The sequence below is a fragment of the Python bivittatus genome, unplaced genomic scaffold, assembly GCF_059951505.1.
Source record: "Python bivittatus isolate LINGU-HERP-01145 unplaced genomic scaffold, Pbiv_v1 ctg000020_np1212, whole genome shotgun sequence".
In the NCBI taxonomy this organism is placed as follows: Eukaryota; Metazoa; Chordata; class Lepidosauria; order Squamata; family Pythonidae; genus Python; species Python bivittatus.
This window is the reverse complement of record NW_028277030.1, coordinates 94261077-94278115: the sequence shown is the minus strand read 5'-3', so window position 1 is coordinate 94278115 and position 17039 is coordinate 94261077. Positions and strand designations below refer to the sequence as shown.

General features: G+C 38.1%; 1 protein-coding gene across 2 annotated transcripts in view; it reads left to right on the top strand.

The window, feature by feature from the left end:
- The window catches only part of MEMO1 (mediator of cell motility 1), a 29737-nt gene that overhangs the window by 1763 nt on the left and 10935 nt on the right, over positions 1 to 17039 (top strand). For both annotated transcript variants that reach the window (XR_456415.4, XM_007435356.4), the window contains exons 2-6: positions 8963 to 9044; positions 10421 to 10489; positions 11070 to 11182; positions 12998 to 13109; positions 14782 to 14924. Coding sequence is in view for 1 of the 2 variants with exons in the window: in XM_007435356.4 (XP_007435418.1) it covers positions 8963 to 9044; positions 10421 to 10489; positions 11070 to 11182; positions 12998 to 13109; positions 14782 to 14924 (519 nt within the window). In the remaining variant the exon portion in view is untranslated. The remainder of the gene's footprint in view (positions 1 to 8962; positions 9045 to 10420; positions 10490 to 11069; positions 11183 to 12997; positions 13110 to 14781; positions 14925 to 17039) is intronic.

Genomic DNA, 17039 nt, shown 5'->3' with positions numbered 1-17039 from the left:
CGTCACTTGATTTCCAGTATCATGTAAAATAACCAGTTATCAATATTTTTCCTGCCCCCTCACCTTTGTTTCTTATAGTTTGTTGAAAAAATGTGAACGAGAGTGCCCTCTGGAGGATGAAAGGTTCACATTGTCTACAATAGGATTTCTTCCTGTATGTGCTCATTGAGTAACCAGATACAGTATTTCACTTGGCCAAGAAAAAAAAAGCTCTCTAGAGAAAGGCAAAGCAGTGAAAGCAACCCTTATTTAATTCATTTAGCTTGTGGATTTATATTCTCATCTGAAAAATGTGATAGAAGGAATGGCATCAAGTTTTGCAAGTGTATAAATAGTATACCTGGCTAGTTGCTATTTGCTTCCCTGCATATTTTATATGCAGTCAAGAAAGTTAAACTAAATGTTGCATGTTAGCAGTTACTATAGTTTAGTTTAAAGTGTGCTTTGCCTTTTTAGTTCTAAATTTTTGCAAAATAAAATACAATTTTATTGTCTAGGTATCTGGGAGAATGTGATTCTTAACTGTATACCGTATTACTTTTTTAGACAAATATGGTATTTGTTGTATGCACCAGAGAAAGCACGTGGGATTATGGTTTCAAATGTGCAAAAGATAGGCTTAAAATGCAGTCTCTTACTCACTTGAGAGTCCATTTAAACACAATAGGGCTTCCTGCTAAGCAAAGCTGAAGAGAAGTTGGCTGCCAAAACATACCTAACTATGCCTGGTACTGTGTATAGGTACTGTGCACTGGTATTGGTATGTCTGCAGTAATCTATCCTGTGATCAAAAAAGTGAGGGCTTCTCCAGTTATATAGGGAGCAGTAATTTTGACTAGTATTTTGCTGTCACTTCCTAGCTTTTCTTAACTTAAATAAAAAAAAAATCTGTGACTAATGAAAGCTCATTCATTTCAGCCCACTTTCACACATACTTTAATGTACTTACAGAGATGATTCAGCAGAAGCATCCCATATTTGCAAATACTCTAGCTTTCTACCTCTTCACAGGAGGCCAGAAAATAGGACTAATTTCAAGCTGTTGGATGATATGATGATCTAAGGATTATGGAGAAGGGTAAGCCAATCTCCCATCAGGCTACTAAGCTTTCAGACCCATATGGCATATTGAATCCACCACATGTGGATTCACCAACATTTAGCATGTCGTGCAAGCTCAGCATATCACTTGTTAGAATAAGTAAATTAGGTTATTGGAACAAAGAAGAAATGAAGAGAATGTTTTTATTGTTTGTGGCCTTAAATGGCTAGCTATGTTTGCTGCTGTTTATAGGGCATTGGTACTTTTTTATCCCTTTGAACTTCATCTAACAGTTTGCCAGTAGCCTTCTCTTGGCCTTCAATCCTGAATTGAAAAGTAGACTGCAGTTGAATGGAAGAATGCAGGTGGAAGGAGGAATCCCTTTCATTGGCAGGTTTAAGGGTTCTTCCTATTCATAGAGGAGAATCCTCACTGTCTTTGTCTTCTAGAGGAATTTTCAAAGGAAACTTTCCATCAAATCTACTTGGGAATCGAGAGAGAGAGCAGAAGATGATAACAAGCACTCTGTCTGCCACAGTATACAAAAGTGCTTCCTGGCTATTTTGCATAGGCTGCAGGAGATTGCAGCCACATAGCCAAGCTAACAGATTAGTGTAGGAGATGGGGGAAGAGCTTGATCAGGCCTCCAGAGTGGGCACAGCATGGAGGTGAGTGACAATGCTGGCTTTAAGTCTACGAACAACCCTGCAGGGCTGAAGGCCATTCCCATACCTCAGTAAACAAGGCCCTGGTCACGGCCAAGATGTGGCAAGCCTCTGAACATCCCGCCACATATTGACAAGGAGGAGCACTGAGAGGAAGAGCTTGATCAGCCAGTCAGAAGGCCGAGGCTGATTAAGAGGCAGTCATCACCAACAGGAGGCAGGCAAGATGGCAGGAGGAGGTAACAGTGGATGGCTCCTTGAACTCCCTCCTCCCTGACAGCTGGCAAGGCACTGGGCAATACCTGTGGCTCAGATGTTGGAAGATAGGCCACCAGTCAAAAGCCAAACTTGCAGCAAAGCCCTTCTTGGGGAAGAAGCTATTAGGAGTGGCAATCAGTTTAGATAAGACTGATTTTGTCTATAGCCCAATGGAAGGAAGAAAGCAAATACAAGAGAAGTTTTGCGTTTTCGTTTCATACCAGAGACCAAACTCCCTACTTTGTTTTGGGCAGAAGGCATTTGGGTGATGCCCCCTCTCAGATTCCCAGGCTCAACAACCAAAACACCCATCAGTTGCCAGGCCTAGCAGGGAAGAACCAAGGTAAACGTTCTTCAGCTTTGATGCCATTACTTTTTAGGTGGGCCTACAACTGCAGAAATTCAGTCATACCTACAACCACAGCTACCAAAATAGGTGGATGTTTGAGAGTACATATCCCAGAAGAGGTCTTCAGTATTTTTTCTATTCTCTTTACATTGCCAGAATACTGTCTTGAACCCTGGGCCTCAGAATAAATTTATTAGGCACTGAAGCTTTATAATGGAGTAATTAACTTTCTAACTTGGACAGATTTGTCAGAAACCTACTTACATATTCCAAGCAGAACCCCCCACTGAAGGTTCCTCAGGTTTGTATGCGAGAGCAATCCACTTCAGAGTGCTGTCTTTCAATCTGGCATTGTCATCGAGACTATTCATCAAAATGTGACAGTGGCTTCTGTGGGCCATTTAGGAACCCAACAGCTCCACATTTATGGTTACCTAGACAAGCTGCTCATCAAAGCGCCCTCTACGGCAAAAGCTTAGCCTGATGTTTCACTGTTTCTAGCCTTGTGTGAATTTAGCTAAGAGTATGCTGGCACCACCCAGGTTAGTTCTACATCTGCAGTTGCCATTGACATAGAAGGAAGGAAACTTCCTAACCCAGGGATACAATGTCAAGAAAGAGAACTTACTGTCTGGATGGCTGACCCTTATAAAACTGATAAGAGCATGATGATCACAGCATGGAACTCCAAGGATAAGCAAATAGCACCACTTTTAGGTCACATGTATTGAACCTCTAGGGGCATACTCCTGGCATCCCATTTCCCTACATGGGCCTTGTCAGTAGTACACAAGTTCTTAGTGACTTCCCCTCTGAACTAATTAGATTTCTAGGAACATTTTTACGAGGAATCCAGGACTCTGGTAGCTTAATTTTTAAGCCCAGCTTAAAGTCCATTTCGGTTATCTTCCAAGGGACTTGTTTCTCTTCATTAACAGCTTTTGGTTCCAATATATGGTTTCTTGGGTCAAGTATTTCTTGGGCCAACTTGTAAAACATTTCCTTTAAAGTAGCCATCTGGTGCTTTCTAGTGATTAACCTTCAAAGTTTTGTTATCAGGTCAAAATATAAACATGATTTTTTTCCCCACACTAGAGGATCTTTTTAATTAACTTCAAGTCTTTAAATCAATTTCATCCAAGTCCTTAGCATTTAAAAACTTTCCAAAAAACAATCTTATAATCCTCCTTTTGTTATATAATGCAAAAAATGAAGATCTTACAAAGTTGGAAACATGTAGCTTGCTTTCTTTTTAAATGGATTGAAGAGAGATTCACCCAGCGAATGCCCAACTTGCGATTCCAAAGGTTTTTCAATCTTAAAGAAACAGTAAGAAAAAAATTAAAATCCAAGGTGATTAAAAAGATGAGGTTTGGTCAAACTTCCATGAAAAGGCTGCATTAACAGCTCAGAGTGTGATGAAACCCGCAACTCCCAGCTGATTGCAAGCAATGCAAAAGTGTCGGTTTCTGCTGTTGACTCACAAAAAAACCCAACTGTCTGGAGTGCATGAGGGAAATCTCAAGATCTCTCCTTTACGCAGAGAGAATTATCAGCAATCTGCATCCTGCATCCGCTACCTTTTGGCCCTAATGTCTCCCGTGGAGCACGGGACGTCAGTTCGCCATTCCTCACTGGAACTCATAAGAGTCCAGTCTTAACTGTGGAAGCAAGAGGAAAGAAGTCTGAACTGCTGCTGACTCTAGTTTCTCTGTGTTAGGGAACCTCTCACTCCTCTCAAGATGTCTTTTCTCAGCTTTGCTTTAGCTTATGTATTCTTAGGTTTACTTCTATCCACGAGGTGAAGTGAGCTCCAGCTCACAAAAGCTTATGTCTTTTAATAAAATTTCTTGGAAAAGGTGCTACCAGACTCTTCCTGATTTGTTTCCTCCAATCAGGTACATCTTCTGCATCTCTTAGTTGCTTGTAATGAGGTAGAGCAGGAATAACATTAGAAATGGATCTAGCATCCCTGTATGAAGAGTTTGGAAATGAGGTTTGATTATGACTGGAGTTGGAAGGTTTAATGGAGGGGGAGAAAACCCTATTACATCGCTTGAAATAAAGGAAGATTATTGTTCCTATTCATAAATTCTCGATGCACATTACCGATCTTGAAAGAGGACAGGTAAATAGAAAGGCTGAGCAACCAGGCCAATATTTTTGTGACCTTGTAGTATATTAGAACAGCCATTTCAGCAAAGTAATAAATATGACTGTGCAGCAATCTGGATTTGAAAGGGGAAAGGTGATTTAGAGGATATGTAAACATTCGTGTTGCACCTATTAGTATCTTCTTAAATCATGTGCAAAGCTATATGAGTTAGGAAGGGATGCAGCTTCCTTAAGGATTTACTAACAGATGTGATGTTTGTGCCCCACATACTCTGAACCATGTGTTTCCCTTTGAATTCCTATTTTTGCATAGCCCTAGTAATAAAGATGACTCTTCAGTTGAAGAGCAGAAGCCGAAGGGAATAAAATTGGAGAGACACACAAATGTATGAACACCTCAAATCTACTTCATCTCTTCCATACCAGGTCTTGAATACACTATGTGTGGGAAGTTAAGAAGAAGAAAATGCACAAGTGAATAAAGTTTTCATTCCCTTTCTATAAAACAAAATCAGAGTCCTGAGATTTCTTGAGATAAATAATAACTAAATAAATGAAGTAATGGATTTTAAATGATGTGGAGATACTTCTGTTGTGTCCAAACTTGATGTATGTATTGCAGAGTAAACACATTCCCTACGCTAGGGAGTTGGCAGCAAGACAGAAAGCTGAACAGGCTGGCTAGACAGGTTTGCTGCGGTCTCTTGCTTATTCTACAAAAAAAATTGACATGAGCTTAGTAATTACAAAAGAACTTGTATACGCCAGCCCATTTTGCAGAAGCACATGCTGATTAAGCACCAAACCACAAAATGATCTGCAAACAAATGTTCTTTTAAGGAGAGTGTGGTGGCACCTTGGGGACCAACTTTATGTGTGTATGTTTTAAAGACTAGAACCTTCATCAGGCAGAGAGAGGTTTATCCGCAACTGGCAGATGTTTATATATATGGTTATAGTTGAAAGTATTGTGAACAAATGGGACAAAAGATCTCTAAAAGTTCAGCATCTGACAATTCAGTGTAAAGCTTAAAAATACCTCCTGGATATTTTTATACTTTATTGGATAGATTGATCAACAAATGTTAAAATATTTTCTATAGGATTATAATTTGATAATTTTAAAAATTCAGGTGATTTAATTATTTTATTTGTTTTTTTTAGTCCTAATACAATATACCATTAAGCATTGTGTATATGTGAACCAGCATGCAGAAGAGGAACTAATGCTATGCAAAAGGATAACATTTATATATATATTGATAGGGTCATAATGACATCTCAGTGGTTTTACTTGTTACATTTACTAAATTTACATTGGCCTAAACTGTAATGTGGTTTGTTTCACTTTAGCTTAGCACGTTGAATAAACGTTGTGTTCAAAGCATGGCATGTGCTTGTGCAAGTTTAGACAATTTTAGTTGATTAAGTAAATTGTGGCTGAACAAACTGTGGTTCAGCATGAAGTGTAAACCAAATCTAAACAAAAGACAAACATGCCACATTTTAGTTTAGTGCAGTGTTTAAACCAGGCTACAATTTAGTCTAAAGTTGAGCAAAGTCTGGTTTTTATTTTGTTTTATTTGTATTCCACCTTTCAATTCTGATGAGCAATTAGGGCAGCTGTCAAAATTAAAATACAAAATCAATATAAGCAGTTAAAAACATAAGTTAAAATTAATATTGTTTTTAACAATAATTAAAAGTTTTGACAATTAAAGGTTTGGTGACATAACTGCTTCTTTACAGATTTTACAAATGCCAAGGTAGTGGGGCTAAGGGAATGCATTCCAAGCTTGGGAGTAACACAAGTGAAGGCCCTCTTCCATTGTCAGAAAAACTTCAGCCAGCTAAATTTAGACAGTCAGATTATAAACCATTTAAGGCTTTCAAGGTTAGTAAGTTAGATATGGTTTGTTTATTAATCTTTCTCTTCATACCATTTATGTTGGAGGTCTTGAGGAAACTTTCTTATTGAATGTCAGAGTATTTGCTTTCATAACAATTCTTTTATATTTGGTTAAAAATCTTTAATAGTTTGGAATACATACTTAAAAAAGAAATCACTCATACCCAGCATTACTGAATATGGATGTCTCTGCATTTGTTGTTCACAGAACAGTCATTTGGATTATGATTAAAAATATATTTACAATATATATCTAGGAGAACCAGTGTGAATTTGTTGAAATTCTACTGTACTATAAAGTTTAGTCATACAGATATAATATTCCTATCCATGATTCATTCACTCTGTTGTCTCTATCAAACGTCCTGTAGATTTTAACTTCTGTCAATGTTTAGTGTAATGTAAGTGCAAAAATAATAGTCTGTTAAAGCTAACTAAGATTGCCAAACTTGGTTAAGATTTTAACAAAAAGAGAAAATCTGATAGTCCTGAAATATGCCAAATGCAAACGTTGGGGCAATGGAGAAATTATAAACAAATTGCTACATGATTTTGATATTTCAGTCACAAATAAGAGACTTCCCAGAGTCCAAAGCAAGGATAGTGGTCAAACCTTTATTTTACATTTTTCTTTTGACCAACATTACTTCATGTAATATGTAAATTTTAGTTTTAAAATAGATTAAATAAAACACTTCTTCAGGATTATTTTCTAAAAGCAGTACAAATGTTGATTGATTGAGTTCATATTTTTGCCAGGAAACCTGGTCTGTTTAGGACAGATATTAATCACTGAAAATAAAATTTGGTAGCAGTTTACAATTACTAAGTGACAGTACCGTTTTCTTTCAAGTTTTCTCTTGACATTGAGACCAGTTTTCTAATACAGATTAGACTAACCTCATTTCCTCCTCATTCTACATGAGTCCCTGGAATATACACAATTTTTATTTAGTAACTCTAGATCAAAAATATAATGGAAAACATATTCAGGAACCTGTTAATGTTACTGAAGCATTATGCAAATGTAATGGATTTTAAAGGGCACTTCTAATTCCAAGATTTGACTGAAAAAAGTTAGCATAACATAAAAGTGCTCATCCTTTGACAGAAGAGATCATCAGTTTAGTAGCTGCTCATGGACATATATTTGTAGGCCATAAATCAGGGACTTCAGGGAGCAGACTTAAGTTAGCCTTGGATTCTGGAAGTGATGCAAGCAAACTTTCACTGAAATCTGAGAGGGAAGAAAACAGAGATTTCGGGAGAAATGCATTTAGTATTATTCTCTACTTTACTTAGGACTACTGTGCTCATTAAAGTGGGTTTCACTGTGATCCTTTAGATCTTCTGGACCACAACTCCCATAATTGCTGACTGCTGGCCGTGCTGGCCAGTGCAGTTAGGCATACCTCTGAGGAAAAATTATTGGATAGCGTCAAGTCAATATTTGAAAGAATGAAATGTTGATGGCACTGTAAATATTAACATATTTACCATGACTTGAATTATTAGAGGCAACTTGCCTAAAAAAAGTCATACTTTAGTTTTCAGTCATGCCTTAAACTGGACTTAAAACACTGCTCATCACTTTTTAAATATTACCCTTATGGTACAGTTTATTTTAACATATTTGTGTGTTTGCTCATGAAGCAATCCTCTTCCAAACTTGTTTTTGGCAATTGTAGTTCTGGGTATAAACTAGTTGCACCAGGGAACATACAGCACATTGAAAGGGGATGTTGCATAGAGATTAGAGAGAATATTAGACAAGTCACTATAAACGAGCTTGTTAAAAAGAAGCCATTCAAAGGAGATGGAAAAGTTATCATCTGAAAGCTAGAAACTGCTCCTGGGTGCAGTACTGGGAGAAAGAGTAATTCTTGCAAGGCAATTCCAAACTGCTCTTAATCTACCATAAATAGCTGCCTTGTTGACTATTGGTCTTATTAAGGAAACCAGTTTCTGCAAAGATTCTCTATTCTGGCAATGAACAATGTTAGTTTAGTTGTGAACTCCAAACAGCAGTTCATAAACCACCTTTGAAAGAGGCCGTGGCAGATGTAAAGTTAATTACATTCTGCAGTGTGCTAGCTCAGCAGGTATTGTTATCTTCTTAATATGTTTGGATAGTATTATCTGTACACCAGAGATTTATCTTCAGCAACTGGGTATATATTTCTGGCCAAGCAAAGCTTGAGAAATAATGACAAGTGAGGTAAATGAGAAGCTGACTATGGTTTTAAAACTACAACATGCTTGTGATTTTTCCCTTATCCTCTCCTGTTACCTGTGCAAATAATAAGAGGATCTGACTCTTCTTTTTTCTCAGTGTTCATTTTGTAGCTGATTAAGTCACTTGCACCAGTAAACATTAAGGTAGATCAATTTTGGCTGAAATACAAAGCAGGAAACACTGACCTATTAGTAGGTCCATCATTTACTAATAAGTGTTTTAGATAATTAAAAATATTGTTAAATACAATCATGTTTCATTGAAAGTCAAGCTTGTACCATTTTAAATTACTTCCTGTGCAGCTTTAAGGAAGAATTAAATGTCTGGGAACTATTTCAAGGGATAATTCTTTGATAACATTGTTTTAAAAATCTATTTCTTTCTGTAGGACCTCAGCTGAGTGCACAACTAGAAGGTTGGCTCTCTCAAGTACAGTCTACAAAAAGACCTGCTAGAGCCATTATTGCACCGTAAGTTTTTTCCCCTCTCCCTCCCACTCACTGAACATTCTCAAAGGACTATGCCAACTATTCATACAAAGACATTAGAAAAAGGCAATGCTTGTGAGGTTGGGTAAGGAGAGGGAGCAAAATCTTCCTTACCCCAATGTGTATTGATTATGTCTGTAAGCTACTGTTATCCCCTGACTTCTTGGTGGCATTTTCTTACAATTTATTGTGAGTTGACTGTTGAGTTAGAAGCACAGGTAGTCACACTTCAATTGCTTTGATTTCACTGTGACAGGTAGCTATGGCTTACTCTGAATTCAGTTTGACAAGATATCATGTAGCGATTTGTTTATGGCTAAGTGTGAGGGCTCACTAGTTTAAATGGATTAAATGGAAGACTTAAACATTGGCCCACCTCTGTCTTCTTTTTAATTTCTTTTAGAATAGCTGATCATTTCATGAAATTAGGCATTTGGAATAAGCTATTTAAACTTTTAATCTAAATTAAAATATCCCCAATGGATGTCTAGCTTCAGTTTCTTATCATATTCACTGATGGACACTTTCAGTAGATAATTAGTCAAGCAGTTCTTATTATTAAGAATCCTTTTCTTACATTCATCCAGATTATTCTTTCCTCAAAAATGTGTTCTTTTGAGTCCAAATCACAGAAAATTAGACTTTATGAAAACTATCCTTCTGCCATTCAATGAGCAGTGTTCAGAATACTTGAAATGTAAGCCTTCTGAGCAATCTCTTGCCTACAATTTTAGAAAGCAGAATTCAAATTACTTTCATCTTTAACTAAACTATACAGATGTAACTTTCTGTAACTTTCTTCTGTGCCTAGAGTTAACAGTCTTGATATGGCATACACACTAGAGTTGAACATTCTTTCAATGAATTTGTATTTCCTTCCAGCTAATCTTCCACAATCTGTATGCTTTTGGTATGACTAGGCAGGCATTCCTTGTTTTTCCTGTCAGGAGGACTAAGGAAAGACTCCAGGAACTCTTTTCAATACAGTATGGTTCAGTTAGCTTGAAGCAGCAGCTTCCAAATAGACCTGATTTTACTTGCTAGCCCCTTTTTCCTGTAAATGAATGAGTTTTGAATGAATAGTCATCACACTAGGTTGGGTGAGGAGGTCTAGTAGGCCAGATCTGATCATTTAGGCCATAGTTTTCTCACCGTTAGTACCCTCCCTATTTTCTGTCATGTAAGTAAACTTTTCTCCTTAGTTTTTAGTACTTAGTTTTGGGCACTCACCTAATACCTGTAGATTGGATATATCTGCTTATCAACCTCAGTCATAATTGACAAGCTGATTTATTTTGTTGAGATTTTTCTACAGATTCAAAAAAGGCCTTATACAAAGCATCTTTTATTTTTGGCAGACATGCAGGATATACTTATTGTGGGTCTTGTGCAGCTCATGCATACAAACAAGTGGATCCTTCAATCACGTAAGTAGCATTGAAGAAGATTCTTGCCATAAGTACAACCAGATGCGATTTGTATTGTTGCTGGCTTAAGATAACATAAAATTATTTAAGGTGGATTTGTAAGTAAGCGAAATCTGTTGATCAGAGTTAGAAGCATAATCAGTTGGATCCTGAGATGCATTCAGAAAACATAGGTGAAAGGTAGCATTTTTTACTGATGCTTTTTCACATATTTGCCTAAAATCTGATTTTTATGGATGGGAGAATCATCTTGAATTAAATGGAAGGCAGAGTTGGGAGTTGCAATGGAAAGAATAATGTGAAAGAATTATTCTATGTTCAGAAGAAGCCTTTGTATTTTCAAAGACCAAATCTGAATCTGTCCCGATACAGATTAATATTTGCCTGGGATTGTGCTTGCCAAATTCTATACAAAACTCTTCATGTGATCCAGATGTTATGTGATTCAACTTCTCACAATCAACTACATTGCAAATATAATGTGGAAGTTAAACAACGGAATCTATCAAAGACCTCTTAATGTGATCTTTTCCCTTTAGTTATGAAATGTGTTAATATTTTTTTTCTTATTAATCCTCAGACGGCGAATCTTCATCCTTGGGCCTTCTCATCATGTGCCCCTCTCTAGATGTGCACTTTCCAGTGTGGATATATATAGAACTCCCCTATATGATTTGCGAATTGATCAAAAGGGTAACTGTACACAGTTCATGCAATACACAAACAAAACCAATTCTCAGCAAATTTAATCCATTATTTTTCTGAGACTGTCTATTCTTCATGGTTTATCTCTTAATTATTTGCACAAAAAGATAGCTTTATTGATGTAGGATGTGTTCCAGAAAGTTTTGCTAACACTGTTATTTTTATATATTGGCTGGGTTTGCATAGAATTTTAGCACACAATGTCTAGGTTCATACAATGTGCTAAGTCAAAAAACAAACCATGTTAAAGCTTAGCTCAGTTTATAAACTATATATTAAGCTTATTTCTGAACGTCTTAGGTATATTTACATATAATTTAACATTAACCATAGTGCATGCCACAAACAGCACAATTCACTACTACCTGCAGTTGTTTACTGATTGTCTTTCTCTGTGGTTAGTTCTCTATATCTTTGGTAACTGGCAGCAGTTAATCCCGAGGTTTTATATTTTAAACAAAAATACAGGAGCATATTAGTGATCAGTCAGTCATAGGCCATCCATGTGTGGAGTGAGCAAAAGCTAATCTTTCTACCAGTTTGTTTGTTTAAAATAAGAACCCTATGTGGAGTGATCAAACAAACCTGAGCAATGGAGATAATGTCAGTGGAAGTGATTCTGCTTTGTTGCTACTTTTGTTCTTTGTTTTGGTTACTGTATTGATTGATGATGCTTAATTAGACCAAGTTCAGGTGAAGTGGAAGTCACAGCCAGACTTAGATAAGTTGTGGCTATGGAAGGAATAAAAGTTACTATTCATATCCACATGAAAACCATGTGTCTGGGTTTAATCGGTACACTAAGCCTAATCACAAAATGACAAGTGAATGTGCTTATCTCCTCTGTATATTTCTCCAAAAGTTAATAATTCTTGAGTACACAAACTACGTTTTCAGCTGGGATTCCAGTATTAAGCTGATGATTTAAATGAGGTTGTGCAAAACTCATCAATTTGGGAACAGGACATTCCAGAGAATTCAGAAACATTCTGTTCCTACTCCAGATCATGCCAAATATCCTCCTGGACCATATGATTCCAGGGGTGGTTGGTGGTTTCCAGAAGTTCTGTAAATTCTTTGACCTAGAAGCTGTTTGAAGTGTCCCAAATGAAATGTTCATTTGGAATGCCACGTCTGGGATACCTAGAACTGCTTGTGGTTCACTGAATTTACTTCTAGAAATTGCTGAACCATCCCCCAAATGACATGGTCCTGTTCCCAAATTGGTTAATTTTGTGCATACCTAGCCTCTAACTAATGCTTTCAGTTTCACTAGTTGCAAAGAAACTTGAGAGAAACAGCTGAGAGAAGTTTTCAGATGTCTAGAAAATCTACCAGCTATGTATGAAAAATGTCCCATGCTATAATTTATTTTGTAAAGCTGTTCAGTGTGTCATTACTCTACAACTGTACCTTTATTTTATACAGAGGAAATCTTATATTAGCCTTCTCAAACCTTTATATGAGCAAATACAAATAAAACCAGGATATTTCCATATGCGTTTTCCTGCTTTTTATGTATAAAAGCCTTCCCGTCAACAAAATACCAGCTTTGCTTTTCTGTTTGTTGTTTGGAGTGCCCTATTTCATTTCCAGACTAAGAATATTCACTGAGGCAGAGAAGGCACTTTCACTAGAACTACTGTGAGTAGAATTCTTACTGCAAGCCGAGATTCTAGTGATAATTCTTCAGAAACTGGCAGTCAAATATAAACATATGAAGCAGAAAAGAGAGGATTTTTTGTGCAGTTGTTTATCCATTTGTTCTTTTTTTAATCTACTAATATATTTTAAACTTTTCAGTTTATGCAGATCTATGGAAAACTGGAATGTTTGAGCGCATGTCTCTGCAGACAGATGAAGATGAACACAGTATTGAAATGCACTTGCCTTACACTGCTAAAGCCATGGAAAGGTACTTTGACTATTTAAAAAGTTGCAAACGTCAAATTACATGTATTTTGGAATAATAAAACCTTTTTCTCATTTATCTGACTAACATTGAATACATTGATATCTTCAAAATCCTTAGGGCTTCAATATATCAAACCAATTAAAATGAGAGGACTATGAATTGAAACTTTTAAACACATAGATAGGCTATGTTAAAAGAGTGGAAAAGCACAGGATTGAGCAATAGACTTTTCAGTAGAGAAGGCATGGGAATTTCTGTCCTCCTGTTAATAATGAAAATGTATTAGTGCATTTTTAAATAAAGTGAGATAAAAAGGTTTGAAATCTATAAATATTATACTTCTAACCTCTACTTAGCCCATATATGTCTTTTGAAATAATTTGGAATGATTAGCAAAAATAAAAATCATAAGCTATCCCAAGTTGCATAATTCAATCCTGGAGTCTCTTATCTTTTTAGACTAACAGGCAGATATGGAATATTGAGAAGATATCATGGGTACTTGCACAAAATAGCTGCCACGAAATACTGGCTAACTATAGACTACCTATTTGATTTTTGATTTATTATGTGCCATCAAGTCTGTCAGTTCTTAGTGACACATAAACTTCTCCAGAATGGTCTGTCTCCAACCTAGCCCTTCAGAACTTCCAATGGTGCATTCCAAACTGCTCAATTAATGGAAGGTAAATTGGTGATGCTACTCATTGCTGTACCCTATGTCCCTTAAGATGTTTTCGATAATCACTCCTGCAGTTTATCTTTGTCTTTTTTTTCCTGACAGTTGGACATGCTCCCTAGCAAACCACTGGCTTGTAACCACCCATCCATTCTATTTCTTAACAATATATCTTGGATCTTTGTGTGATCCAGGAATACTTGAGTTTGGTGCTTTATTTTGCACAGATTAACTTCCCATTAAATTTTAGTAAATGAAAAGAATTAGTGAACTAAAACCAGGTGTTGCATGAAGAGAAATTATGCCAGACACCTTGACATCTGTGACTATCATATATGGGATCCCTGCCTTCAATCATCTGCAAGAAATTCAAAATCTAAATGTTTTTTGCCATGTGGCCATTGTGCGCCAAACCCTATTCATCATTGTCAGGAATGGTCAGATTTTTACAGGGAGCACACTGGGCCCTACGGAATCCTTTGAGGGCTGGACAAATGAATGAAGCTTATAGGTGAGATTATACATACCTGCCCCTAATATGATTATATACGTTCATGTACAACCTGTTTTGCTGCTGTATCATAATGAACTTTCCTCTGTTTTGTTAACCCAAGGATGACGTTATACAGAATTGATAATGTGAATACATAATAAATAAGCAGAAAAGAACCTGTCTTGCTCATAGATGACCTGTGCTCTTGTATATTTCAAACTTAAATCATGTTTTGAATTGCCTGTGAGATACAGACATTTTTTAAATTGGGAAATAGGATTAAAAATGTGTGTTCTTTGAAAAAGCAATATTGATTTTAAAAGGGTTTATGATTCAGGCTACTCATTCCCCTGTGTTTATGCAGGCTTTTGCATCCAAGATGAGGACCTATAGGTTGCATATTTTGCATAAGAAGGCAGGTTAATAGGAGTGTGAGGAAAAACATAGAATGGCACTGATCAGATTCTGAATCTGAGTAAATACGTTTTTTTTCTCCTTAGCCATAAGGATGAGTTTACTATTGTTCCTGTATTGGTTGGAGCACTGAGTGAGACAAAAGAACAGGAATTTGGAAAACTCTTCAGCAAATATTTAGCAGATCCTTGTAACCTTTTTGTGGTTTCCTCTGACTTTTGTCATTGGGGTAAGTTAAATCATGTATCTGCACATGTTCTCAAAAGAACTCTTTTAAAATTGACTTATATTTTAAAGTGACAAACCTGCTTCAGCAAAATAAAGCAAAACTTGATGGTTGTACATTAGTGTTCCGCAATCTGTCACCCTTCAATTGTGATGAATTATTATCTCCATAATCTATACTATCTGGGGATTATAACAGTAGAAATCTGATGCATCTGAAGAGCATGAGGATGGATAGGTTATTCTGTGTACTTGAGTACAGGTAGTCCTCTGGTTATGATGGCAATTGGGACCGGAATTTCCATTGCTAAGTGATGTGGTCATAAAGTATGATGTCGCATGACCGCATTGCCTAGCGATGGCAATCTTGGTGGTCCCAGTTGCCATCATAACCCAGATCCACATTGGGGTTTTTAAGCAGGAAGAAGCAGGAGCCCCAGGCAAGCAGGCCAGTGGGTGAGTGCACGGATGCCACAGGAAGGTGGGGGGGTGCCACGGGCAGGCACTGCGGAGCACAAGGGGTGCTCCAGGCAGGTGCCTCAGAGCGTGGGTGGGCAAAAAAGCATTGGAGCGACTTCCGACTTCCTGCCGGCTTTCCTTTGTTCGTAGGAACTTTGTTTGTGGAAAGCTGGCAGGGAATGTCGGAAATCATGATCATGTGACCATGGCTCACTGCAATGTCATAATTGCGAGTGGGGCACCCAAGCAATCATGTGATTGCGGGGACACTGCAACAGCCAGAACTCCGAGAACCAGTCATAAGTCCCCCTTGTTTCACACCATTGTAGCTTAGAACGGTCACTGAAGGGCTACCTGTACTAAGGTAATGACAAAAATACAGTCACCACGCTTAAGGTATTCAGATGATGCAAAGCAAAGATTACCAATCTTGGGGGTGGGGGGATGAACAGATCTGAAATTTAGGCCACTCTAAAAACTGATTTATGGGCATTCTCAGATAATGGTAGCTACTGTAGGTATCACCAGTTATAAAATATCCATTTACCAGAAGGCAAGCTAGTGAAGTTGCTCATCAGTATAGCCTCTAACCTCCATATGATTCTACAGTCTGATCTGGGGCTCCAGCTTTGAAGCAGAGTCAGTGATGGCTACGGGGGCTAAGTCTTGCATGGTTATCTGGGAGGAGTTTGATCCTGTTAAGCCTGAGGAAATGGACAAGGTTCTTGCAACCGTCAGTTCATTCACCTCTGTATTAGATCCATGCCCCTCCTGGCTGGTCAAGGCTGCCCAGGAGGGGATGTGTGATTGGGTTCAAGTGGTGGTTAATTCTTCTTTGAGGGAGGGGGTGGCTTTGCCAGCTCTTAAGGAGGCAGTGGTGTGCCCCCTGCTCAAGGGTCCATCACTTGACCCAGCCAGTCTGGACATCTTTTATCCAATTTCCAACCTTCCCTTTTTAGAGAAGATTGTGGAGAAGGTGGTCGCACTGCAGCTTCAACAGGCTCTGGATGAAACATATTATCTAGAGTCCTTTCAGTTGGGATTCAGGCCAGGGTATGGGATGGAGATAGCATTAGTCATACTCTTGGATTACCTCTGGTGGGAGCGGGATGGGGGAAGTGCATCCATCCTTGCTTTTCTTGACCTCTCAGCGGCTTTCAGTACCATCAGTCATAGTGTTCTTCTGGACCAGCTCCGGGAGTTGGGGGTAGGCAGCATTGTGTTGTGTTGGTTTTCTTCCTTCCTCTGGGACCAGTCCCAGTTGGTGTTGATGGTGGGGGAAAGGTCCAGTCCACAGCCCCTTCTTTGAGGGGTACCATAGGGCTCGGTCTTTTCTCTCCTCCTGTTTAACATCTATATGAGGCCGCTATGTGAGGTTAACTGATGGTTTGGATCACCTCCACCCCATAGCTCCACCCCAAGCCACTTGAGTGAGCAGTGGTCATCTTGTCCCAGTGTCTGGAGGATGTGGCGGCCTGGATGGAGTGCAACAGGCTTTGGCTCAATTGAAGCAAGACCGAGTGGCTTTGGGTATGGACCTTCTGGTGCCACGAATCTTCCATCGTTGGTCTTGGATGCGGTGGCACTGCCTCAAACTGACCTGATGCATAAACTGGGGGTCCTCCTGGATTCATGGCTTCTGCTGGTCACAACTGTGGCT